At 39.9% G+C, this 26,557-nt stretch overlaps 3 protein-coding genes across 4 annotated transcripts; 1 reads left to right on the top strand and 2 right to left on the bottom strand.

The window, feature by feature from the left end:
* Window positions 1-6,097: 6,097 nt before the first annotated feature.
* On the bottom strand, window positions 6,098-10,930 carry LOC755020. 2 transcript variants are annotated; one of them, XM_030995246.1, is made up of 5 exons: window positions 10,548-10,930; window positions 9,610-9,854; window positions 8,393-8,875; window positions 7,926-8,094; window positions 6,990-7,102 (listed from the first exon to the last, which is right to left on the bottom strand). In XM_030995246.1, exons 2-5 carry the CDS (start codon window positions 9,839-9,841, stop codon window positions 7,096-7,098), a joined length of 891 nt encoding a protein of 296 aa, XP_030851106.1. In that variant the 5' UTR covers window positions 9,842-9,854; window positions 10,548-10,930; the 3' UTR covers window positions 6,990-7,095. The 2 variants fall into 2 exon arrangements, with proteins under 2 accessions (XP_030851105.1, XP_030851106.1); XM_030995245.1 differs by lacking the exons at window positions 9,610-9,854; window positions 10,548-10,930 and adding an exon at window positions 6,098-6,453 and having other exon boundaries at window positions 6,684-7,102; window positions 8,393-8,507.
* A 3,693-nt stretch (window positions 10,931-14,623) lies between these two features.
* Window positions 14,624-23,317, top strand: LOC100893675 (zinc metalloproteinase nas-6-like). The gene is made up of 8 exons (XM_030995021.1): window positions 14,624-14,749; window positions 16,516-17,040; window positions 18,777-18,839; window positions 19,170-19,370; window positions 20,243-20,363; window positions 20,841-20,961; window positions 21,510-21,834; window positions 22,375-23,317. Exons 2-8 carry the CDS (start codon window positions 16,785-16,787, stop codon window positions 22,647-22,649), a joined length of 1,362 nt encoding a protein of 453 aa, XP_030850881.1. The 5' UTR covers window positions 14,624-14,749; window positions 16,516-16,784; the 3' UTR covers window positions 22,650-23,317.
* LOC584969 (LYR motif-containing protein 2) lies at window positions 23,203-26,223 on the bottom strand. Its single transcript, XM_784813.4, has 3 exons — window positions 26,132-26,223; window positions 25,488-25,628; window positions 23,203-24,874 (listed from the first exon to the last, which is right to left on the bottom strand). Exons 1-3 carry the CDS (start codon window positions 26,174-26,176, stop codon window positions 24,797-24,799), a joined length of 264 nt encoding a protein of 87 aa, XP_789906.2. The 5' UTR covers window positions 26,177-26,223; the 3' UTR covers window positions 23,203-24,796.
* Between the last annotated feature and the right edge of the window lie 334 nt (window positions 26,224-26,557).

The raw sequence follows: 26,557 nt of genomic DNA on the forward strand, positions 1-26,557 counted from the left end.
TAACACTGTTCTCAAACATGACAACCCCCCCCCCCCTCTTCTACATACAAGTGTAATTTTCAATCAGCTGGTGGTAAAAGGGTGTACATGCACCCACATCACACAGCTCTCTGTACTCTTCTCAAACATGACAACCCCCCTCCCCCTTCACGCAAGTGTAATCTTATATCAGCTGGTGTTAAAAGGGTGTTATGAACCCACATCACACAGCTCTCTGCACTCTTCTCAAACATGACACCCCCCATCCCCCTCTACACCCAAGTGTTATCTTGTATCAGCTGGTGGTAAAAGGGTGAAGATGCACCCACGTCACACAGCTCACTGTACTCTTCTCAAACATGACAACCCCCCCCCCCCCTACAAACAAGTGTAATCTTATATCAGCTGGTGGTGAAAGGGTGTTATGAACCCACATCACACAGCTCTCTGCACTCTTCTCAAACCTCCCCTCCTACACACAAGTGTAAGCATATATCAGCTGGTGGTAAAAGGGTTTTATGAACCCACATCACACAGCTCTCTGCACTCTTCTCAAACATGACAACCCTCCCCCCCCCCCCTACACACAAGTGTAATCTTATATCAGCTGGTGGTAAAAGGGTGTTATGAACCCACATCACACAACTCTCTGCACTCTTCTCAAACATGAAACCCGCCCCCCTCCCCTACACACAAGTGTAATCTTATATCAGCTGGTGGTAAAAGGGTGTTATGAACCCACATCACACAGCTCTCTGCACTCTTCTCAAACCTCCCCTCCTACACACAAGTGTAAGCATATATCAGCTGGCGGTTAAAGGGTGTACATGCACCCACATCACACAGCTCTCTGCACTCTCCTCAAACATGACAACCCCCCAACCCCCCCCCCCCCCTTTACACACAAGTGTTATAATCTTATATAGGCTGGCCGTAAAAGGATGAAGATGCATCCACATCACACAGCTCTTAACACTGTTCTCAAACATGACAACCCCCCCCCCCCCCTCTTCTACATACAAGTGTAATTTTCAATCAGCTGGTGGTAAAAGGGTGTACATGCACCCACATCACACAACTCTCTGTACTCTTCTCAAACATGACAACCCCCCTCCCCCTTCACACAAGTGTAATCTTATATCAGCTGGTGGTAAAAGGGTGTTATGAACCCACATCACACAGCTCTCTGCACTCTTCTCAAACATGACACCCCCCCCCCACCCCCCTCTACACCCAAGTGTTATCTTGTATCAGCTGGTGGTAAAAGGGTGAAGATGCACCCACGTCACACAGCTCTCTGTACTCTTCTCAAACATGACAACCCCCCCCCCCCTACACACAAGTGTAATCTTATATCAGCTGGTGGTGAAAGGGTGTTATGAACCCACATCACACAGCTCTCTGCACTCTTCTCAAACCTCCCCTCCTACACACAAGTGTAAGCATATATCAGCTGGTGGTAAAAGGGTTTTATGAACCCTCATCACACAGCTCTCTGCACTCTTCTCAAACATGACAACCCTCCCCCCCCCCTACACACAAGTGTAATCTTATCAGCTGGTGGTAAAAGGGTGTTATGAACCCACATCACACAACTCTCTGCAATCTTCTTAAACATGACAACCCCTCCCCCCACACACAAGTGTAATCTTATATCAGCTGGTGGAAAAGGGTGTACATTTACCAACGCCACACAGCTCTTTACACTCTTCTAAAACATGGCAACAACCCCCTCCCCCCCCCCCCTCCTACACACAAGTGTTATCTTGTATCAGCTGGTGGTTAAAGGGTGTTATGAACCCACATCACACAGCTCTCTGCACTCTTCTCAAACATGACACCCCCCCCCCCAACACACAAGTGTAAGCATATATCAGCTGGTGGTAAAAGGGTGTTATGAACCCACATCACACAGCTCTCTGTACTCTTCTCAAACATGACAACCCCCCCCCCCCTTCACACAAGTGTAATCTTATATCAGCTGGTGGTAAAAGGGTGTTATGAACCCACATCACACAGCTTTCTGCACTCTTCTCAAACATGACACCCCCCACCCCCCTCTACACACAAGTGTTATCTTGTATCAGCTGGTGGTAAAAGGGTGAAGATGCACCCACGTCACACAACTCTCTGCACTCTTCTCAAACATGACAACCCCTCCCCCCTACACACAAGTGTAATCTTATAAAAAGCTGGTGGTGAAAGGGTGTTATGAACCCACATCACACAGCTCTCTGCACTCTTCTCAAACCTCCCCTCCTACACACAAGTGTAAGCATATATCAGCTGGTGGTAAAAGGGTGTTATGAACCCACATCACACAACTCTCTGCAATCTTCTTAAACATGACAACCCCTCCCCCCACACACAAGTGTAATCTTATATCAGCTGGTGGAAAAAGGGTGTACATTTACCAACGTCACACAGCTCTTTACACTCTTCTAAAACATGGCAACAACCCCCTCCCCCCCCCCCTCCTACACACAAGTGTTATCTTGTATCAGCTGGTGGTTAAAGGGTGTTATGAACCCACATCACACAGCTCTCTGCACTCTTCTCAAACATGACACCCCCCCCCCCCCAACACACAAGTGTAATCTTATATTAGCTAGTGGTAAAAGGGTATTATGAACCCGCATCACACAGCTCTCTGCACTCTTCTCAAACATGAAACCCGCCCCCCCCCCCCACCTCCCCTACACACAAGTGTTATGGTATGGTATGGTATATTTTATTTATTCACGGTTAAAAACATAATACAATTGTGCCTGCATTCAGCAAAAGCTGTTTTTCAGCTATCTTATATCAGCTGGTGGTAAAAGGGTGTTATAAACCCACATCACACAGCTCTCTGCACTCTTCTCAAACCTCCCCTCCTACACACAAGTGTAAGCATATATCAGCTGGCGGTTAAAGGGTGTACATGCACCCACATCACACAGCTCTCTGCACTCTCCTCAAACATGACAACCCCCCAACCCCCCCCCCCCCCCTTTACACACAAGTGTTATAATCTTATATCGGCTGGCCGTAAAAGGATATGCATCCACATCACACAGCTCTCTGCACTCTTCTCAAACATGACAACCCCGTCCCCCCCCCCCCCTACACACAAGTGTAATCTTATATCAGCTGGTGGTAAAAGGGTGAATTATGACCCCACATCACACAGCTCTCTGCACTCTTCTCAAACCTCCCCTCCTACACACAAGTGTAAGCATAATCAGGGTTGTTGATTTTTTTGATTTAAATCGGATTTTTATGATTTAAATCAGATTTTTTTGATTTTTTTCCAACGAAAAATAATGGTCAAACTTAACAAGTTTTAGACTATATTTAAACTGTTTTACACCAATAATAGTGGTCAAGTAGTCTTTTGAACATTGTGTATTGTACTATTTGACACAATAATCCACTTATATACAGGTAATTTTTTTTTTTTTTTTTTATTTATTTGCATTATAGAGAGGGACATTTTATGGAAGCCCAGGTAATGTTATGTATTATGTATACATTTAAACTCTTGAAATTTTTATATCAGTCTGTACGTTAACATCTAATTTGAATGTAATATTTAACCAGATTTGCAATAGGCACTTCCTGATATGCTTGTAACAAAATACACATTTTATGTTTTCATTACAGTGTAACCTCAGTTCCAAATAAAACTTCAATAAATTTTGTTGCAAGATGCAGGATAAGCACCACTGTCCACCACATCATTGATGTGCTGTTTTTTCAAACTATTACATGAACAAGCAAGCACAGCAGTTGTATTGCTGCATACAGTAACACTTGCCCAGCAACTTTCCCATTTCTAAATTCTTACTTATTAAGTATACATGTGTACTTTGAAATTGTGTAATTGAATGTATGGGTATTGATAAGAAAATACACAAGCATGCAAATATACATGTAATTCTTATCAAATGTACACATATGCCTTCAACTTAAGTAATTGAAAGAATGGGTATTAATAGTAACAAGAAGGAGGTACATACAAGTAGTTCAGCTGTTTTGTAAAAGTATCCAAGTTGTGGACTTTGAGCACCTTTGTAGATTTTATATATTATTTTATTGAAGATTTAACAGTTTGGTGTACATACAGAGTTATTTATCATTACTTCGTTAGAAACTTGTTGTTTTCATCAGTTTTGCTTGTTTTACAATTTGAAAATAAAACAGTGGTGTTAAATCAGACTCCATGAGGATGTATCATTCTTTTAAAGTATCTCTAAAGCATGTGGAACAGAAATGAAAATGATTACATTGAAAGTATCTGTTAAGAAGAAGAGAAAATAGAGAAAACTAATTTTTTTCATAAAAGTTGATTTAAATCAGTGATTTTTTTGAAAAAAATCAAGTGATTTAAATCGCGATTTAAATCATGATTTAAATCAAACAACCCTGAAGCATATATATCAGCTGGCGGTTAAAGGGTGTACATGCACCCACATCACACAGCTCTTAACACTGTTCTCAAACATGACAACCCCCCCCCCCCCCCTCTTCTACATACAAGTGTAATTTTCAATCAGCTGGTGGTAAAAGGGTGTACATGCACCCACATCACACAGCTCTCTGTACTCTTCTCAAACATTACAACCCCCTAAACACAGGTATAACTAGAAATATTGCAATTAATAAAATGGCTCTAGTATTTTAAGCATCGTGATTGGTCAATACGCATCACATGACATTGACAAATTTTTGATGCAAGCACGATTTTGCAGATAAAAGTGCAAAAAAATTTTACCATGGATATCCAGCGCGCACGCGTACGCGTAGTACTAGTACGCTCCCTCGAGTGCATTGTAGGCTATAGGCTACGTGTAGCTAATATTGTACGCTCCACCATGATCCCCAGCGCAGCGTACGCGTAGCTCTAGCTTGCTAGCTAGCTAGCTAGCTAGAGCGGGGTATTATTAGAAATCAAATTTTTATTTTACTTTTGCCTTGGATTTAGACCTGTTCTGACTTTTGGATTTTATAATAAAGCCAGGAATTTCAGCTGTCTGATGTAGACTCGTCTCTAGACCCCCTATGGATTTTATTTTTAATCAAAACAATGAATCCCGTGGAGTTTTTGGTAAGCCTGCAAGGTCTTACTCTTATTTTAGTCTAGTAGAACCAACATAACTCTAGATCTAGATCGAACTCTCGTAGACTCTAACTTAAGATCTAAACTTTTGTTTGTTGCTATTTATGTCGCTATTTTATAAAACAAATAACGCTCTTGACCCTGTTGTGCGAAACGTAAATGCAGTGTACGCTCGGTTTCTTCAGATGGTTCGCACTGTCAACTCGCCGCAAGCGGCTCGTTGCACAGAGCGGCACCAATCTACAGAAACCTCGCGCGTACTGCATTCACAGCTATTGCACTCTGGGCCGTGCGTTATTTGTATACTGTATTGATCAGGGGTGATAGTGAGCACTAAAAAAAAAAAGTTTTTTGTTTTCCCCTCAACCACGCCCCCCTTGATTAAAAAAAAAAGAGGAATCGCGGGGGAAAATCTAACAACATTCCCCCCTTTCGAGCATCTTTGTAGAAAATTTGAAAGAAATCTTTCAAGAAATGTGGCAGTTAGAGTGCACATAGACAGCCACCAAAATATTACCTTTGACCCTATAACAGATGGAACAGAGGTGGCAGCATCATCAAACACTAAAGAATTGTAGATTGTCATAAGACACACCTCCATACAACATTTGAAAGAAATCCGTCAAGAAATGTGGCAGTTAGAGCCCATAAAAGACATATGATCTTTGAACATATAAGAGACGGAACAATGAGGGCAGCATCACCAGAAAAGAGAGATGTGTAGATTGTACCAAGATACATTTCTATTCAAAATCTGAAAGATACCCATCATGAAATATGACCTGCAGAGCACACACTAGACACCCACCAAAATGTGACCTTTTAAAACACGGACACTGGAGGCAGCATCACGAAAATCTAGAGGCTTGTAGGTTATACCCAGATACACCTTCATACTAAATTTGAAAGAAATCTGTCAAGGAATGTGGCAGTTAGAGCGCACACAAGAATATGACGCGCCTGACGCTGCTGAATCCAAAGTACCCCGTCGGCATACTGCCGGGGGATACAATAAGTAATAAATGAAATAGAAATCAAAATTAATTCAAATAAAAGAAATCATCAAACCTTTTATTTTTGTAAGCCTCCTATTCTCCTCAAGATGGTCTAGGTACTTTCTGATGATTGAGGCTACAACGTGAGTCTTGCCACACCCACCCCTTCCTAGGATAACCGTCAAGGCGTTCTTACAAACATGGAGTGCTGCCTCCTGTTGGTAGGTGTCAAAGTTGAACTCCAAGAAATCTTCAACAGGCAGGGTCCATGGCTTCGCCTCATGTTTGGCGAGCAGTCTTTCCATTGATCGTGCGATACTCTTCTCGTATCGGCGATACTTGCTCCAGTGGAACTTTACGTCCAATTGGGAAGTTTTTCTGTAAACAAAGGAAAGACAAAGGGAGCATAACACCGCAGCAAAAATAGGCTTGCGATTGAGAATTTTTTCTTTAGAGCACAAGCCCACCCAACTACAGTAGGCATGCAGAGAGATTCATCCTTTTTTTTTATACTTCAGAAAACTGCACAAGTACACCAATATAACCCTGACAAAGAAACCCCTAGGATCTAGAGAAATCATATGAAGGCAAAAAAAAAGCGGACTTACTCTTCTATCTTCACCACTTCCCTCTCCTGAAGTTCCACAAAGGGTTCCTCTCTGATGTGGCCAAAAGGAACATTCTCGCAGGCATCTCTGCGCCAAGCCGTCTCCATTTGACGCTTGAACAAGAACGTGTGTTTGCCTTCCTTACACCTAGACTTTACGATGTCGTAGAGCTTCAGCACCTTAGCCATCTCGACTGAGAGTATTTTTTTGGACTGTGAAGGATCATCGGTGTCTTGGTTGGCAGTGGATGTGGAGGGTTGGTCAAGAGTAGAGTTCTGCTTGTCGGAGGACTTGGGCGACGGAGGTGGAGCAGAATTTTGGTTGGTCGTACACTTGAAGATGTTGGGCGGTATCATACCAGCATTCACAAAGCCTTGGAATGAAACCTCTATGGTACCCCAGTTGTGCTCTCTCATGGACTGCAATTATTACAGGAAAGGGACAGATCATAGGATTTAATAGGATATTAATGAAAATTAAGTATTGCAATAAATGCAACTTTAAGCACTTTTGCCACTTTTTGATAGCATTTTGGGGGCAGGTTCAGACAAATCATTTACTGCAAAATAGTTTACTTTGAACTGAAGTGAAATTTCATTACCAGAACAATAACATTGCCTTCACTAAATAAGCGAAATTTAATGATGAAAAATATTATAATGATGGTGCCTTCTTATATAGCACACAGGTCCAGGACGCGTCTTTTTTTAACCTAACCTTGCCATCCTATCGCTGCATTTGATTGGCTCAATAGGAACCATACGTCATGCACTAGTCATAAATAATCATGATATGCACGCACACAGAATCTGATGCAATAATTTATCAAATAATGAGATTTCATACAAAACTTACAAGTGCAAAGCTATGTTTACTTAAAATGAATGACATTGTGAGAAAATCAGGGTGGCTTACTGTAAACGAATGACTACCCAGGTCATAAATTGTCCATAATCATTGCGACATACTGGTTAAGTCCAGAATCTGGCCGATTTAATTTTGATCTCAACCACACCGTACCAACGCAAAAATTCATATATTCAAATATTAATATGCAGCGCAAGATTGGCTAGGTTAGGTTTAAAAATGTCGCGTCCAGGACGCTCCTGGCAATCCAACATTATTAGTAATACCCAGCCATAGCCAAGTGGCCAAATATGTAGCATTCTAGCTTATCAAATACCCATTACCATCTGGGTGGAGAGTGGCAAATCAGGGATTAGTGTCTTGCCAATGTCTTACCGTATAAAATCCCAGGTCTTCGGGGAGTTCTTCAGGACAGACTCCAGTCGTTCCAGGTCTCGCAATTTCTCTGTAGACAGGATAGAGAATGCTTGTCTCTCCATCAACAGAGGAAGCCCTTTGAAGAGTAGCGGACACTTGAAACATCTGTAGACGTACCTCAGATCAACTGTGCAAAATGAACATAACAATCTGAACATAATATGGTTGCAATCCTATTCAAAATCCAGTGCATGTAAATATTATTAAGGTTGCATTTCATCACCAATGTAGGGTATATTGATTTGGGTATTTGGATACTGTATGTGTGCTCCTAAGTCCGGGGCTGAAGTTATGAATTCGGTTAGTGTAAGAAATTGTCATCAGGTAAAAGATGGTGCAGCATGTAACACATGCATTCACTGATATTACAAAAAAACAACGGATACACACTTAAAGCATCATTTTTCATAGCACTCGTTACTCACATTTTGGCTTCTTCTCCTCTTCATCTTTGTTGCTGGATGCGTGACTGAAGCATTTGTTAGATGGATCAAACCGCTGCATGATTATCTTAGCAACCTGCATCATCGGTATCGCCGTTGTGTCGTCGGGTGTTGTCTTCTTCTTGAGAGCTTCCTCCAGCGCCTTGAAGAACTGACAAAAGGTGTAGTGCTTCCGCTTCTTGGTACGAGTACGCCACTCCTCAAAGTAGTCCCAGAAGGCTCGTTTCATCTGGTCCTCTGCACTGCCTGGTCTTGGAAAGTTGAACACATAGGAGAGAAGCTGCTGCAGGTGACTCTTCCCTTTCGGCCCCTTCTTGTTTCGGAGTGTGTACGTGGGGATTCCCTGGCAGATGTAGACGCCCCCTTCCTCGACAGCTTTAAACGAAGCAATCCACCAAGGTCCATCCATCAGGAACTTACCCTTAACTTTGATCTCTTTACCCCCCGTTTGTAGTATCATGATGCCTGGAAAAAAGTCATACATCAAATGTTATCTTTTTAATGTACAGTCAAGCCTGCTTTAACAATCACCTGTATAGAAAGACCACATATTTTGTTTTCCTTGAAATTGGTTTCTCATTGAAACTTGTACTATAGGCACCTGTACATGAAGACCACCGGCCTTTAAAGACCACTTTTCTTGTCTCCCTTGGGCCGTCTTTATAGACAGGTTACACTGTATATATAACATGACTATATTGTCTTGCCGCAAATATGAAATTTCACTCTTCTTATCAAGCTGTTTTAATTAGGTTGTCATTTATTTGTATTTAGTTTCTTTTTTTGCATTGAAATGTTTCACCTATAGGTTATAACAGACCATGCTACCCGTTTCCCTGATTTTTCAGGTTTCACACAATTCAACTTGTTGCAATGGTGGGATCGACCAATATTCAATTAACGAACAACTTGTTTTTCTGCAATGTTTAATTTGAAATAATAATAGCAACCAAAGAATTACAGTAAGAGTAGGAAATCTTTCAAGGGGCTTTATATGACCCAGCAAGCAAGATACAGATGTAAAATGACCATGGTGCAAGACCTGGAAGCTTGGCAGCTGGAGACGGCTTTCTTCCAGAAGCTTTGGTATTCAAGGTATATTATACAATTACAGTATGTATCCTCTGTTCATAGCTGTTTTCACCAACCCATCCAGCTCAAAACCTCAATTTTTTGTAGAACAAGATTGGCCTACTTACGCTCCCTTAAAGGGACAGATCTGGCCCTGGCATACGGAGCTCCGTTCTCAACTGCTATATCTTCTTCTAGCTCCAGGAAATCTTCCATGGTGTCCTCCTCGTGGACCAGATCCTGGACCTCATCTTCGCCACTGCCATCATCTGCCTGTCTCTCCTGTTCTCTTCTCTCTGTTGCACGATACCTACGGAAATATGCTGTGATATCCTTCACTCCTTGATTGCGTCTAGGCATGTTATCTTCTGCTCTGTGGTAAAGAATAATACAAGGGAATCATTATATTGAGCCTTAATTTCATTACAAAAGGAACCAACTTTCAACCTGTTAACTACTGAATTGTATCATTCGTTGAATCAAATTTTCTTTCATCATGTTCATATCCTAAAAAAAAAACATGGATAAACTTTTCGCAAGATTGTAGCAAAATACGTCTGGTTTATCCCCCCCCCCCCCTCCTTCCATGCTCTTGTTCATGCAACAAGGCCTCAAGGCCTCAAGACCGTCAATACTACTGGGCCAGAAGGGATGAGACCACACAGCAAAGTCACTGACAGGTGGCTATCTCATTAACTCAGCTCTCAACTAACATTAAAAAAAGAGGATCATGGGGGATCAACAGGCACCGATTGGGGGAGTTTTCTATATAGGCCTACATGTAGATTCTAGAGCCTTAGAGGGAGCAAGAAGCTACAAGTAGGACAGTGGGGCTTTAATAATCTGTGTAGGGAGAAGGTTGACAAATATCAGTTCTGTTACAGAATTCCCCATATCAGACGGTTATTTCTGTCAAGCATGTCCAGAGTCCTAACTTTCACATCTCCTTCTCCACATCTCCCCCTCGTCCACGCACATGATGCAAGAACTAATCCAGCTAGAATTAATACAAACCCTCAACTCAAGCAATCTACGGTTTATAACTGAATAATTTGATTGTACTTACCTGTCTGTTTATATGGTCCAGTGTCTGTTGTTACTTTTAGTTTACTACCACAAAGCTAGCACAGTCATTACCGGTGCAAGTGGCGTGCTATGCCTACGTATAAATAAACAAACCGGCAATCGATTAGTACGAGTCTCGACAGGCTCCGTATCGAATGATGATGTATGATGTAGTCCAAACGGTAGGTCTAACTTTAGATCTTCTGAACTATACTGCTAGCTACTCTTGTCCAAGCTCCCCAGCCTCAGTTCACGTGTTAACCTAAAGTTTAAGTTGAAGCTCAACTCAGACTCTCTAATTGTTTACTTCAATTCAGCCAGGTTTTTGTCTTCATGTACATGTACGTGCAGTGACAGTGTAGGCATATCCGTATTGTACGTACCTGTATGCCGGTGGTGTGGCCGTGGTTACTCAAAATTCCCGCTAGTAATAGAGCTCGCGCTCGAGAGCGCCCATTCAAGCTCGAGTATTACGTAATTGTTATTTCCTGTCGACTGATAGGGTGATAGTCTAATGACAAAGACCCTGATAATGTTAATTCGTCGGAGACTCAGCTAGGGTCAGCCCTCCCCCTTTCCCCCTATAATTTGTTTGTTTGTTTCTCTTCTCTTTTCTTTTTCGTTTCATAGTAGAATCGTGCCCCTCCACTTAAACCGGGCCCGCGGCCTCATCCCGTTTTTTCCACAAAATCCTCTTCATAAATTTCAAGTAGTCTACCATTTGATGGTGGCTGCATGAGTTATATGAACTACTGATTTTTTTCTCGAAAATGGCAGACAATGGTCACCTTCCTTCTACAAAAATACTATAAAATGAAGAAAAAAAAGGCCTACTTATCGACCCCCCTCCCCAATATGATAATGATAATAATAATGAACGATAATAATACAAATATATAGCGGTAACAATAAAATGATAATAATGATAATAACAATAATAATGATAATAATACAAATAATAATGATAATATTAACCATTATAATGGTAATAATAATAATGATAATAATAATGATAAAAGAAGAAAAAGACAAACAAGAACAATCAAAGATGTAGATAAATCATAAATGAACACACTGGCACATTGTGCTGTTTGGCTGCGCTTATATAGTTTCTTAGTAAAAAAAAAAGATGTTGTATTGCCCTTTAGAGGTTAGGTGCCAAAACATGGGTCGGTCGGTCGGAATTTTCTTCTTCTTCTTCTTCTTCTTCTTCTTCTTCTTCTTCTTCTTCTTTTTCTTCTTCTTTTTATCTCCCTCTTTGGGCCGATATTTCTCAGTTTTTAATGTTTGTTTTTTTTAATTAAAAACGGTTTTAAAAAAAATGCTTTAAAAAAAAAAGGCCTTATGTGATGTCATTGTTCAAGAAAGTAAGAGCTAGCCGCCTCCATGCATGACTGATTGATGATTGATTGATTGATTTTTATTCGACAAGCTTCCAACATACAACTATATACAATAATAACAGATCAAAAGATGTCAGCTTGAACAGGATAACCCACGAAAGCTCGAGAGCTTATTTCCAGTGGGGTCCCTTACAGATATGTATAAAATTAATAAGTTAAAATAGTAATATTTACAGACAGATAAGAAAATTAAAAGAACTACTTATTAAAGATAATAATAATAATAACAACATTAAACTGATGATAGAAATGATATTAAGTACAAGAAGAAAAAGAAGAAGGAGAAGAAGAAAAAGAGGAGAAGGAAGAAGAGGAAAATAATGATGAATTTGTAGAATTTCTATAACGTACGAAAACATAAGTATATACAACATGAAAAAGTATGAACCGACAGAAGAATAAAAATTTCAATCATATAACATGTCATTCACTTCTCTTCTCTGACTGTCAAGTATTAGGTATTCCTTTAATTTCCTCTTAAAATGATCATAGTTTCCTATTTCTTTTACACCATTGGGAAGGGAATTCCAATGTTTTATGGCATCGTAATAAAACGAATTTCCAATACTACCTACTCTTTCAGGTAAGTTAAAGTTGAATCGTCTATTTCTTGTATTATAATCATGTACGTCAGTAACAAGATCGAAGTTGGATCGAATATAATGATTCGACCTAGTATGATATATTTTATGCACATGATGCAATACGAGTTGTTTTGATCTTTGGTCGACTTCAAGAAAACCAGCTTTAGACTGTGCATCTCTTGGCGTTTTGTTAAAGGGACTTGGCAACAAAATGAGAGAAATGCAAATGGGTGCTAAGGTATATGACTTCAATGGTAAATGTACAATTAAATATAATCTGAAAGTTTGAGTAAAAACAGACCATTATTATTAAATGATAACAAATTGGGGAAAACTGATTTGATCGATTCCTTAATAATATTCACCTAACTATATTATTACAATTTCATTACATTTTAGGTGTATTTAAATTGTCAGAGAGCAACGAATGTACCATTATAGTACCATTCCAAACATTTAAGTATTGAAAGATATTTGTTTATGCTGATTTATGTCTTCTTTCATGGAAAAATAGTTAGGAAAATTCAAAAATGGTTGGGAGAATTTACTGTAAGAGTCAAAGAAAACCATAAAAAAATCTTTGTGGTTTGAACATTTTTCCAGGATTTTTGCATGTTAGATGGTTAAGTAGAAGGAATGTAAGTTTTTGATACTAACATTTCATACAAAAATTAGGCAGTTTGTTCCAAAACCTGTTTTGTATACAAACAAAGGTTTATAGTCTACATGAACCAGCTCGCTGATCTCACATTACTATTGATATTGTCTACAAACCTCGTGAGTCTTCTCATTCTATAATAATAAGTTGGCCACCCATATTCCAATGTGCATCTCCTTTTTTTATCTTCATACAGTGGCGGATCCAGGGGGGGGGGGGGGGGGGGGGGGCCCGGTCCCCCCCCCCCCCTTGAGAAAAAAATCATGTAAAATCACGTGATTTTTACCTTTTTTGGGGGTTGGGCCCCCCCCCCCCCCTGGCGCTCAAGGGGGGGGGGGGGTGCAAATTGAAATTTTTTTGAGGATCAAAAAAAAAAAATGTGCTCACTACCCCCCCCCCCTCCCCCCCCCCCCCCCCCCCCCCCCCCCCCCCCCCCCACTGAGCGACTTTTCGGCCGGCGCGATTTTCAAATTTCCGGGAGCAAAAAAAAAAAAAAGTCGGGCCCCCTCCCCTAAGAAATCCTGGATCCGCGCCTGTCTTCATATATCAAATTGAAATCCAACTACATTGTACCACATACATCTGTGAATTTTGATGTACACCCCCTCTTTCTTGTTTCTTCTTTCTCTCTATCTCTCTCTATCTCTGTCTGTCTCTCTCTCTCTCTCTCTCTCTCTCTCTCTCTCTCTCTCTTTCCCCTTCTACCAATATTTGTTCCACCATATTCGTATTATTATGTATCCATTGAGGGTAGTCATGCTATCAAGCTTTGCTTACTCTGTCAACCCTCCTGTTTGGTGTTTTCGATTAGTTACTTTATTCGACATTATATTCATTTGAAATGTGTAAAATCTGCAATATTTTGTTTGTTATATATTTGTAAAAATGCAAAAGAAAAAGAAAATCAAACATAAATAAATGAGTCAAATCAAATCAAATGTTACCGAGTCACTTTAAAAAAAAGAGAGACGAAAATAGAAAAGAGAAGAAAACACCTGTACATTATTATAGAACCTCCTTCTTGCATGGAGTCCAAGCCTAAGTTTGCATCCAAAAAACAGAAAATGTGTGCTGATTGGACGAATGCAATATTGATTCGAGGCCCTTTCAAGATGATTTTAATCTCGATTAATCTTCAGCTGCTTATAAGCTTTAACTAGTTGATGCGTCCATCTATTCTTTGGGTCTTTATTCAGCGCTCAGTTTCGGTGGCCCAAGGTTCGGACGACCATTATTCTCTTTTACTTGCCCCTTCCTTTTCCTGTTAAAGCTTTCTTTTATCAACTCCACCCTATAGATCTGAAAGCACTCTTTCAGTCGTTGTCCCGCCAATATGCGTGTAGGGATTATAGATTAACAAGCCATCAATCAAAATAGCACAAAGGTTTTAATCTTTGTACTTATACTTTTCACGAACTTGAACTGTCAATGCACGTCCACTCGTACTGAGGTGTAATGTAAAAAAAGTTTATCATTCTCTCGGATATTATGTTGCATGTCACTACCTGTTCGACACCCTTAAAAAACATCTGATGATCTAGATTGCTACTTTTTGGACGTGAGTATTATTATAATCATCATCTCGCTGACGATATTGCTACATCACGACCGGCGTTCATTCACAATCATTTTGAATGGGTCCTATGTGTGTTTATGTTATCGAAGTTTATTAATAGTCTAATTCAATACGCAGCGTCATCATCGAATCAACAGGTTCATTTACGGGAGACTTAATTAGAGAGATGACTTTTCCGGCCCCATTATAATAAAAGTTATATTTGCAGTATATATACTGATGGAATCAATAGGTTAATCTTCTTCGGTTGTTTTGTTTATTTCATTTTCATTTAATTTTCGTTGTTTTTAATGTGTTGTTGTTGTCGCTACTGATGATGTTGTTGTCTACAAGTCAAGAATTAATAGTTCGCGTAGTTTGAGGGTCTATACTTGTGTAAATATATGCGTCGGTAAACTTATAGCTGAGCGATTAAAAAAAAAAAAATTAAAAGCTCAACATGGGAATTCTTAACTTCATTCCAACCTTCAATCAACCCAGTTGCGGCTCTGATCATATACTATAACGAGTTAACACAAATGTTCCGAAGGTGTGTACGTCACTCATCCCCCCCCCCCCCCCTCCGACTGGGCCCCGTCTCTGATTCGCTGCCACCCCCCTCCCCCAACCCATGCAGGTAGGTCACTTTATAACGCTAACCACAAACTTTAATAAAGCTAGTCACAACCCAACTCTATACCCTTAACAATATAACCGATGGCGAGTCAGATCACGCCCCCTTCGGCCTCTTCGACGCCGGGCCCCAACACGTCTCTGATTATTTTTTGTTTTCATAGGTTTTTATTCATTTCTCTCATAAAGAAAAATTGTACATTATTTTGAAGCGGAGATCGAGTCGAGGTTTGGTGTCTAGTGTTCTGCCATGCAGTTTAATTTAGCAGCTTTTTCACCAATGTCCTCAATCAATTTGTGAAATCTTATTGTGCCTCTATTACATAAAAACACCCAAAAGCGTATGTGTTTCAAGAACCTCTTTCTCGAGGAACTCTTTTATTTTCCTCCCTTTTACCTTTCAGCTCATTCTTTGTTTTTGCACTATTTGGCCACTCACCCCTCCCCCCCCCCCCCGCACAGGAAAATCAATACCGCTCCTGAAGGGTCTACACCACCGCCCCCTAAAAAACGCCATTGATTATCCTACTATAGGCATCCGTATAACCGGAAGACCTTGTTTGAAAGGGGGGGGGGGGAGTTTCTTCTGAAAAATGTCACAATTGAATTTTAAAAAACTCATTTCTTTAGACTTCTTGATGATGTTTTCAATGACGTAAGCCATTTTTCATTAAATTGTTTGGAGTATGATGCCACGTTTTTTATTCAGGATATAACGCATCATAATTCTGACTATACTGGTATGTTTTTCTCATCGGATAACAGGATAATTTAGACATGTCCCCTTACAACTTACGAACATGCCGAACTGTCGCCCGAAATCAATTTATTTAATTTGGAATTTCTGAACAGACACGTCAATCGCATTCCCGGTTTCAATGTCACATACCACATTCTGATAAATCCAATAAACTTTGTCATCAACCGCTCTGGAAAAAGAGAAAATTCAATTTATTTTGTGTATCCTTTTCAAAGAATACAATATACGTACCAATCTCATGCAGCTTTTCGCCTCTTACGTTATTCGCGTGTATATAAGGACACGCTTAGCTTCGATTCTCATTTCTGTTCAACTTAAAGACAGCTGTGATATTTTCATTTTTGTCATTATTGAACTTATATTAATTTTATTTCAGCATAATTATCAGGAGTATTGGTGTAAGGTATCGACTGCAATATCACGAAGCATGCCGACTATGGTTGAGAGGAAACATTTGAAATAACTTTTGTACGTTTATATACGACTGATGGTGCTTTTCTTAACTTTGATCAGTAGTCCTGTAAATTACACTTTTTATTAATTCGTTTTTAAACGAGATAACGAGGCTTTCTCATGACTTGAAAGGAATTCGTGACAGACAAATTGTTTTTATAAAACGGGATTCATTTATACTAAAAAATAAAAATGACGTCGGAGCCATTTACTCACTCGATGAAGTTGCAGTACTTCCTCCTTTTGGTCTTGATAACGATGATCCAACCTCTCCCCGCCGGGAGCAGAGCCGTGGTCAACTGGCCACTCGTAGCCAGTGACTTGACATCGATGGATGTCGATGATCACCGTCGGTTGAGGAGTGCTCCTATGATTCCGATGTCGACGATAAGAGCGACTACGAGTAATGACGATGAGGAGACCAGGGATCCATGGCAAATCAATCAAAGTAAGAATCTTTCTTTATCAAATTTTAATGTCATGGAGTCTCTCCCCTCCCCCTCCAAATTAAAACAAATATAAATGAATGAATAAATAAATAAAACATCCAACAACGGTATTGCCAGAATTGCAAGTTCCCCTGAAATCATCAATTTTCCAGGGAGGCTCCTTATGCCACTTACAGTCTTCGCTTCCCCACCCAGATGATTAAATTGATAAGTAAACGTCTTCATTGTTCTTCATGGTAATCTTTAGTTTTTCACACTTTGTTAGCAGATATTGCTGTCAATTTACGATGCCCTTGTACTTTTATTTTATTATTTTTTTGTTTTTTTAGAAAATATATTTGTAAAATATGGAAAGAGTATCGTCAATCCAGTTAATATAAACATGGAAATGCATGATCATAGTCGCTTGTGCAATAATACTCCCCTAATGACGAATTCTTGGCTTCGATGTAAATTCAATCAATTACGTATGATGATTGCCAATGCTGGCAGCCTGGCACGATGGACAATCCTAAATTCGCAAGGTTTGCCCCATGCAGAGATGTATGCGGGAGTTATTCGGATAAATAATTAACCTTTTCTTTTATTCAGGGGCGTCTTCCCCATGTAGGAGGGGGAGAAAGAGGAGGAGGAAGGGGAGGGGGTGGGGTGTACTACACCCAACCTGTAGTACATTCTTAATTGTCACTTTTCTGTTCATCGTTAATTATTATCAATTGGTTAATACAATTATGGAAACACAGTCAAAATAAGTTTATATTTTCACATTCATTTGGCATTTTTATTGCCTTATCAGCGCAATTAATAATAAGCATTTTCACTGATATAGGAGCAAATATAGGATGAATATGATATTTTCAGGATAAAGCGTATACACATACATCATTCCGCCCCGTTATATAATATTGTTCATTCCTTGACTATAGGAATAATGCACATGCAAACAAAACTAAATAAATGAAAATACTAGTATACGAGGAACATACACCCTGCAAAGACCCATTCTGGATTTCCCATCAAATGTGATCACCTGTTAAGAAGATTTTTTTTCCCCCAACAATTACGTCATAGATAAAGGACTTGGTTGTCAGTTGATTTAATTATGACTCATCATAAGCTCGCAACCCTAGGCTTGCTCATGTGCAAGGCTAAAGATGAGAGTCAAAACTCCCTTTGGGGTATTCGCTGGAATATTTAGAGATGCAAAAAAGATGGTTTATGAAGCTATCATTGACCGTATAGGGAATTCCCCCTGACCATATTATTATTTGTTTACGGTTTACCGCTTCCTCCCTTTCTAGCTATCCGTTCATTTCCTCCCCAAGACTGTGAACCTAAGATCTACTCTTCTAAATTTCTGACTTTGTGTATATATACTTGCTCGCCCTTTCTTTGAATTCTCTCTCTTTCTTTCTCTTCTCTTTCCCTATCTCATTCTCTCTATGTCTGTCGGTCTGTCTGTCTGTCTCTCCCTTTCTCCCTCTCTCCTTCTCTTTCTTTCTCTCTCCCTTTCTTTCTCTCTCCCTTTATCTCTCTCTCTCTCTCTCTCTCCTCTCAATATGTCCCTGCCTCCCTCCTTGCCTGCTCGTTTCTGTTTCTCACCAAGGAATCTATATTACACTACATGTTCATTATTCCTATTGGATGTAATTTTTGATGTCTCCAACTAAAATACAATAACCTGTTAGACCTATTTTTGCTGTATTGTAATGGAATTTTGATATTTTTTCTTCAGATCTATGCCCACCATCCCTTGCACATTTATGCAACATCAAGCATCGAACGCCAAACGGTGAAAGTGAGTTGAAATCAAATTCCAGTTGGCATGCAACGAGTCATGTTATTATTGGATTAATATCTGAGGCACTTAACAAAAGAGAGAGAGAGAGAGAGAGAGAGAGAGAGAGAGAGAGAGAATGAGAGAGAGAGAGAGAGAGGGAGAGAAGGATAGAGAGAGAAAGAGAGAGAAATTAATAAAGAGAGAGAGAGAGAGAGAGAGGGGGGGGGGGGGGGAGAGAAGAAACAAAAAAGAAGAAAAGACGAAGTTGTATATCAGTTTAAAAGTAAGCGTGCTTGATTATGAAATTTGTACATTTTAAGAACAATCTCTTCCTGATTTTTAAAACAGCTCAAAACTCTTTCGTGACACCGTTTTTCGAGGGCGACATTGTCCTGGACTGGGAACAGAGAAGGAATCTTGGGCTAGCCGGCATGCATTCGATGTCGTCACGATCTGGTTCTCGACATCGCCCACGGCGTGCTATCATCAAAGGTCGTGATCGTCGATGGCCAGACGCCATCATACCATACACCATCGATTCAGATTTTAGTGAGTATATAATATGATGTTGGGGAATAAGGGCAACATTGGAGGGCGTTTGAGAACATGCGTGTATGTGTGTGTAAATAGGTTTTTACAGACGTGTATCAATCAGATATGATTATTTACGTCTGGGGACCGACCTTTAACGTCACCATCCGAAAGAGGGTGGATGTGTGTGTGTATGTGGGGGGGGGGGGTGGATGTCAAAAACGGTTAGTCAGCAGCAAAATGGGATGAAGTGTAGGTTAATAGTCCATGTACGACAATTCCCACCGAGGAACAATGTAACTTGGGAGATTTAGGAGAGTTCTTGCTAACAGTGGGGTAGTGCGTAGTAGCTTTTACTTTTTTAAATTATACTTTATAAAGACACGGGCCTATAGGAAATGATAACAAAAAATGTGATATATGAAGATTAGCTGAAGCCTACAATAGTTGGTGATTTAGCAATCAAATATGATTTTCATTCCCCGCTTATCAGTTTTTGGATACGCCACTAAAGACAGTGGCGGATCCAGGGGGGGGGGGCCCGGACCCCCCCCTTGGAAAAAAAAAATCATGTAAAAACACGTGATTTTTACCTTTTTTGGAGGTTGCCCCCCCCCCCCCCTGGCGCCCAAGGAGGGCGGGGGGGGGGGGGGGTGGGGTGCAAAATTTAAAATTACGAGGACCAAAAAAATAAAAATATGCTCACTAACTCCCCCCCCCCCCCCCCCCACTTATTGACTTTTCGGCCGGCGCGATTTTCAAAATTTCGAGAGCAAAAAAAAAAAAGTTGGGCCCCCTCCCCTAAGAAATCCTGGATCCGCGCCTGACTAAAGATGCCCTAATACATGTACTTAAAAGCTTATTAATAAATGTTTTTCTTTTCTTTCTAGATCATGAAGCTGTTAAGCTGATCAGATCAGCCCTGAGGCACTGGCAGCAGAATACCTGTATCAGATTTGTCCACAAGGAATCATCTCATCAAGATTATTTGAGATTTGCTTACATTCCAGGGTGAGTAATAAGCCATTTGATTTTACAACGTTGGAAATCAATGCTCTGTAACTTCTTGGTCAGTACGTGCAACAGTTTTTGTGCAGTATTGCTTAGGCTATTCTGTTCAGTTCAGTTTATAAATATCATCATTTCGCAGGCTCGGCTGAATTGCATGACAATTTACAATTAAAAACATATATCATGTGTCGTTTGACGATTGCTTGATGACTGTTTTACCTGACTGCTAAGAAAGTATGTGTATGCTTGTCAGTTTAGCAACCAGGGGACCTACGGTTTTAAGTCCTCCCCACAGGATTTAGTAATGAGGCTAAGTGTTTTACCAAAGGGCACGAACGCATTGACTTGGATTCGGACCCGGGACCTTCCGGTTGCGAGACCATTGCTCTACCACAGAACCATCTCGCCTCCACCATGGAGAACGATAGACAAGAAAGCATGGTAGTCTATTTATTTTTTAATTTTCATTATTTCCAGATGCTGGTCGTTTATTGGTCGACAAGGTGGAGAGCAGCTGATATCAATGGGACCAGGTTGTAATGTATTCAACACCATCGTTCATGAACTCGGGCATGCTATCGGCTACTGGCATGAACAGGTAAACTACTATTTACCCTGTCCTTTCCTTTACCCCTGAATCATACACATTTTCCTATTTATATCCATTATACCCAATCACGTTCTTTTTGTCTACATTTCCCGCCTTCACCATGAGCTTAATTATTGCTGCACTGTATATCCAAATCTTTCTTCTGTAAATGTACCATAGGCGTAAGATTGCTCCAGCCCTAAAGGGGGAACTAGAGTCATGGTAAGGAGGAGGGAGGGGGGAGGGGGGGGGGTACCGGGCTTAATTTCTAGATGAATGAATGTGAGAGGACAAGATCATTGAGTTAGTATAATTATATGGTAAAGGGGGGGGGGGTGCAAGAGGGGTCATATGTCAAACTTTTCACGTTGCCCCGATCCCTGTCTCTCTTTATAGAATTTTTCCTGGAATTTCGATGATCGAGGGGGGGGGGGGAGACACGTAGGCCTACTTCCGATATGGCCAAGTTGCTACCCCGCTGCATTTTCATGTCATCGAATATAATTATGCAAGAGGTTGTCTAACTCATTATTATTTTGTGTTTCTTTCTGCTGTAGTCTCGTCAAGATCGAGACCGGTACATTCAGGTGGTCCAGCGGAACATCGCCCAGGGTACGGAGGAAAACTTCAACAAGATCGCCATCGCCAACGTCACCTCGCAGGGATTTCCCTACGACTTCGCCTCCATCATGCACTACTCCGCCAACGCCTTCAGCGCCAATGGCAAACCTACTATACGGATGAAGAAGAGGTACCGTGACCTCCTTCCCGAGGTCAGCGCAAACCTTGGCCGACCTAGCAACGGGCTGAGCGAGCTGGATATCGCACAGACAAGAGGGATGTATGAGTGCAATGTGAGAGCTGCCAAGAAACAGAAAAAAGGTGAGCGATTGTGTTTGTGTGTATGTGCAAATTTTACCCTTTTGGCAACTTAACTTCACTATTTATATTATTTCTTTATCCCTTTATCAGTTGTTCATCGGTGATTTTTAAAACTTTCTTTCATCTTAGAATTATATAGGTAACCATGCAGTCCATTTTTGTGACAACTCTGATTGCACATGCATTTTCTTGTTATTACATAAGCATATCAAGCGATCAACCGTCTCGTTTTTCCTCTCAAACTATTGTTACTTTATTTTAAAATCCATCGAATTGCCATGGCTGGTATTGTCATTCTCAGAAAGTATATTACAAACTACTTCTTCCCATACTGTCTTTGTTTTTCTAGTTTTGTTTGATTTATGATAGTGATTTGTATGTTTGCTTCGTTTTCCGTTTTTTTGTTTTGTTTGGGGGGGGGGGGGGAAGGGTTATCTCTTATGCTTACACTGCATACTAGTATTAATCAGGGTAATACATAGGCGCCTTGAAAAAGCCAAGCATTTTGGATTATATGTAACTATATCTTTGTTTATTCAGGGCCCTGTATCCAGAGCGAAAGTGGCGACGGAAGAGAATACCGCGGGGACATCGACTTCACCGAGACCGGTGTCACCTGTCAAAGATGGACGTCGAAATACCCACACGAACACGGCTTCCTATCGGAGGACGAAGCCAGCAACGAGGGGAGGGGTATCGGACATCATAATTTCTGCCGGAACCCTGGGGGTCAGAGATTGCGACCATGGTGTTTCACTACGCTCGAGAGGACAATCTGGGAGTACTGCGACATCAAAATTTGTCCAGCGTTGTAATACATGTACATGAACTGACATGGTACTTCATATTAAAATGTTAGAGAATTTGTTATTATTTTTTTTTCCAAAAAAAAAAAAAATGTTCCTTGAGATGCGGTTTTCAGGCTCATAAGTTAATTAATATTCTGCATCTAAATGTTTTCTTTCCCAACTTTAGCTCTTAATGCCTTTTCATCTCTATTTCTCCATATATTCATCTCCTTAATTCTTTATTTCAGTCTCGCTCTCCCTCTCCCCTATGGCATTTGCTCTGTCATCCGTCTCTCTGCTTTATGAGATTGTTTGAGTTTATCTTCTCTCTAAATTTCTCCACTCTCAATTTTTCTTTTACGATTCTCTCGTCTGCTTCTCCGTCTGTCTGTCACTTTCGCTCCCCCTGCCTTTCTATCTGTCACCGACTTTTTCTCTCTCCCTCTCTTCTCTCTCCACATTATGATACTTTCTCTGTTCCTTTTGCTTTTTGAAAATGTGATAATTGAAATAAATTTGTGCAAAAATAACGCATCCTTTCAGGCATGATACAGAAAAGTATCCATCCACTCTGTTGTTGTATGATTGTCAAAAGTATAAATTTATTAAAAGTCTTAAATATCTTTAAACTTCATCAAGTATACTATTTATTTGCATTGATAATTTGAAATTAAACATCATTTTGTACATAGCAATATCTTGTCTTGTTAGTTCTACTTTATTTACATAGGAAAAAACTGCTACTACTATGGGATAAAACTATAAGAGAAGATAACAATTCTGATAAAGTTTTTGAGAAATGGACTTGACCAATCCTGCACCAGTCAACCCCCGGAACCATTATTGCTTTGATTTCATTTGATTTGTAGTTATAAGAACTGAATTGTGACTTCTTTTTTGCACAATAACTGATGCTTAAAAAAACAGACATACACAAAAGTAGTACATGTAAATAATAATACAATCCTTTTGAACTAATTTATAACTATTTTGGTAGTATAAATCTAAAAATATGAGTGTCTTTGGTTGAATTATAAATTGCTATGAGTATAAGTATTCCTATCAAAACTATCAACATGTCTCAAGATAGAATTGAGAAGTAACTGTTCATTATATGCTTCCTGATTCATATTTCAAAACCCCACAAAAACATCAGTATACCGGTAGAACAATTTCCATCAAAATTTGAGAATTTAACAAAAGTTAAAGGGTATGATAATAAGATTAGATAAGTATAACCTCAAAGGTATTTTACCATTTCTTTATCCATCATGGAAAAAAGAACACATCAAAAATTGAGTGGCAAATGCTTATTGTACACAAAAAATGCTGCATGTAGACCTATACAGGCTTTATTGTTATACACATTCACAATATCAGGATGGCACTCTAATGAACTTCCTGTCCAATGAAAACATTGGTCAATACAAGGATTAAGCAATGAACTTGGCCAGGGCATGCATTGTGTTGTTTTGTCCATAATTACATCCTACATAACATGAAAGGCCTATTCAGTAAAGTGTACCCTTTTAATCATGGTGGTGAATGAGACAAAAAGGCTACAATTTAATCCCACCCTCCCTCCGCTTTAAGACAGAAAGCAATAAATTAAAATGATGTTCTAACAAAACAAATCTATTTGTGAAGAAAGATTTATATGGGTTTGCCTGGCAGGAGATTTATGAAATAGCTTGTTACATGCCTGATGAAGAAAATATAATTTATTTTAACATCTGAAATAAAGCTCTTCTTTCATCATGCATATTTGGACAAAAAAGACCATCTAGGGTTTGGTGCATGTAGTAGACATTCACACACACTTCATCAAATTCTGTGTAAGTTTCTCTACAGTCATCTTCAAATCTTTTTGACATCATCCATGATCCATAATTCCATCATATTCATCGAAACTACCATCCACAAGCAATCTCTTCTTCATAAAGCTTGCAGCAACACTCTTGCTTGAACAGCAAGACTCTGAAGTCCCGCTCCTGACCGAATCATGGTTTCCAGGTTTCCAATCATTCTACAGCAGGTCTGCTTCATTGACATAGATTCACAAACCCAAATTTAACCCATTGCCTACAAGATTCAGATGGCATGTGTATTAATTCTAGCTGAATATGGAAAGTCCAGTAGCAAACAGGTTAAAAGTCATTCAAGGTCAGTTATCATCACCTGGCCATGTTGACAGTCTTCTGGAGCTCCCGTAGAGATTGCTTGCCTTGGGTCAGCATCATTTTGATCACCATCTAAACAAATCAACCACAAAAACGCAAGAAAATATGATTAAAAGAAGAAGTATAACAGCAATATCAAGGAGCTGTATAGCACCAGAGACACTGCTAAACAAAAATACACATTGGAACAAAAAGCACTTAGCCTACCCTGCACTATTCATTCTGTTTTCAGGATTATTCTTCTTCTTTTTCCTCTTTCGTTTCTTCTTCTCATAGTCTTCAAAATGGCTATGCAGCCTATGGCGAAGAATGGCGAAGATGAACTAAAGATTAACAGTGGTGCGAGGAAGACAAATGGGGTTCAATCATTAATGGGAAAAGACCTACAAAAAGAGAGATGTTGTATTGCCCTTATTATCCTTTTCCCGAAAAAACAGTATACCAATTTTTTAAATTTTTAATCTGACTGTTGATTTCAAGATTTTTGGGTAGGTCGCAAAGGGTAATACAACATCTTTTTTTTTAGGCCTAAGGGCATCACATGCCTCGGGGATGGTCTCTGAATGTTCTCCGAACTTTCAGCATGCACTACATTTGCTGGTAGGCTTTGCTGGTAGGGTAGTATTTTCAACAATGACAACAAAAAGGGTAAACTGACATTCCCTACAACCCAAGCAATAGTTACCTCGTCTGTGTGATGTTGATTCCTGCGGAACTCTTCCTTTGCCCAAGCCTTGACCTCTTTCTTTTGTGCATCATCTGGCATTGCACGTAAAGCTCTGAACACATCCCGGTAAAGTGAAATCACCTGCTGACGTACCATAAACTATATAGAACAAAAAAGGAGGAGAAAAAAAGGTATAAAAGAATTTCGATATTTTTTTAGATCTAGACAATATTCAAAGGGTTATAAAATACATCAATAGATCTACACTCATTCAACATACATAGGTCTAGTAGATCTATGACTCTGAGGTTATAACCTTATACTCCAAAACTATTACAGAAGCAGTGAATACCATACTTCATAAATCACCAAGCTCATAACTGACATAGGCCTAAGGCTAAATGGGGGGGGGGGGGGGGGGGGGGGGGGGGGACTATGAATTCAAGAGCATAATAAAATCAACGCAAACACTACAAGAAACAGTAGCTATGGGACTGAGGACAAGCGTTCAAGCAAAAATAAATAAGTCTACACAGTAACTTAGAAAACACTAATCTGAAAGGATTATTCATTAATCATAACGTTGCGTGGAAATGTGACAATTCAAAAAATAATAAGACTAATCATACATATATTTGATAAGATAAAACATGGACGTTTACCTGTTTCAAACTCATCACTTTTGGTGGGATCCTGGAGGCTGCCATTTTGATTTGTTTACGTAACTTCTCAACGATCTAGCTCTAGAGGGCGCGCGCGTTGATGACTTTCTCTTCCTTTTCTCCCCCCGATGCTGAATCGTGATAGGCAGGCATCACACGTATTTCCATTGGTCATATTCATGATTATTTATTTATTCATGTGAATTGTGGATTTGTGTCTGTGTCCATGCATGCCACCGACAAAATTTAAATAATAAATCTAGTAATATGGCCCAGTAAATCGAGATTATTACCTTCCAAAACTGACACTCCTCGATCCATCTCTTTCTCTCTCTCTCTCCGTCTCTCTCTCTCTCTTTTCTCTCTCTCTCTCTCTCTCTCCACCCTCCCCTCTTTCTCCCCACCCCTCCCCTCTTTCAGTATGTA

The sequence above is a fragment of the Strongylocentrotus purpuratus genome, unplaced genomic scaffold, assembly GCF_000002235.5.
Source record: "Strongylocentrotus purpuratus isolate Spur 01 unplaced genomic scaffold, Spur_5.0 spur5_scaffold_21, whole genome shotgun sequence".
Taxonomy (NCBI): Eukaryota; Metazoa; Echinodermata; class Echinoidea; order Camarodonta; family Strongylocentrotidae; genus Strongylocentrotus; species Strongylocentrotus purpuratus.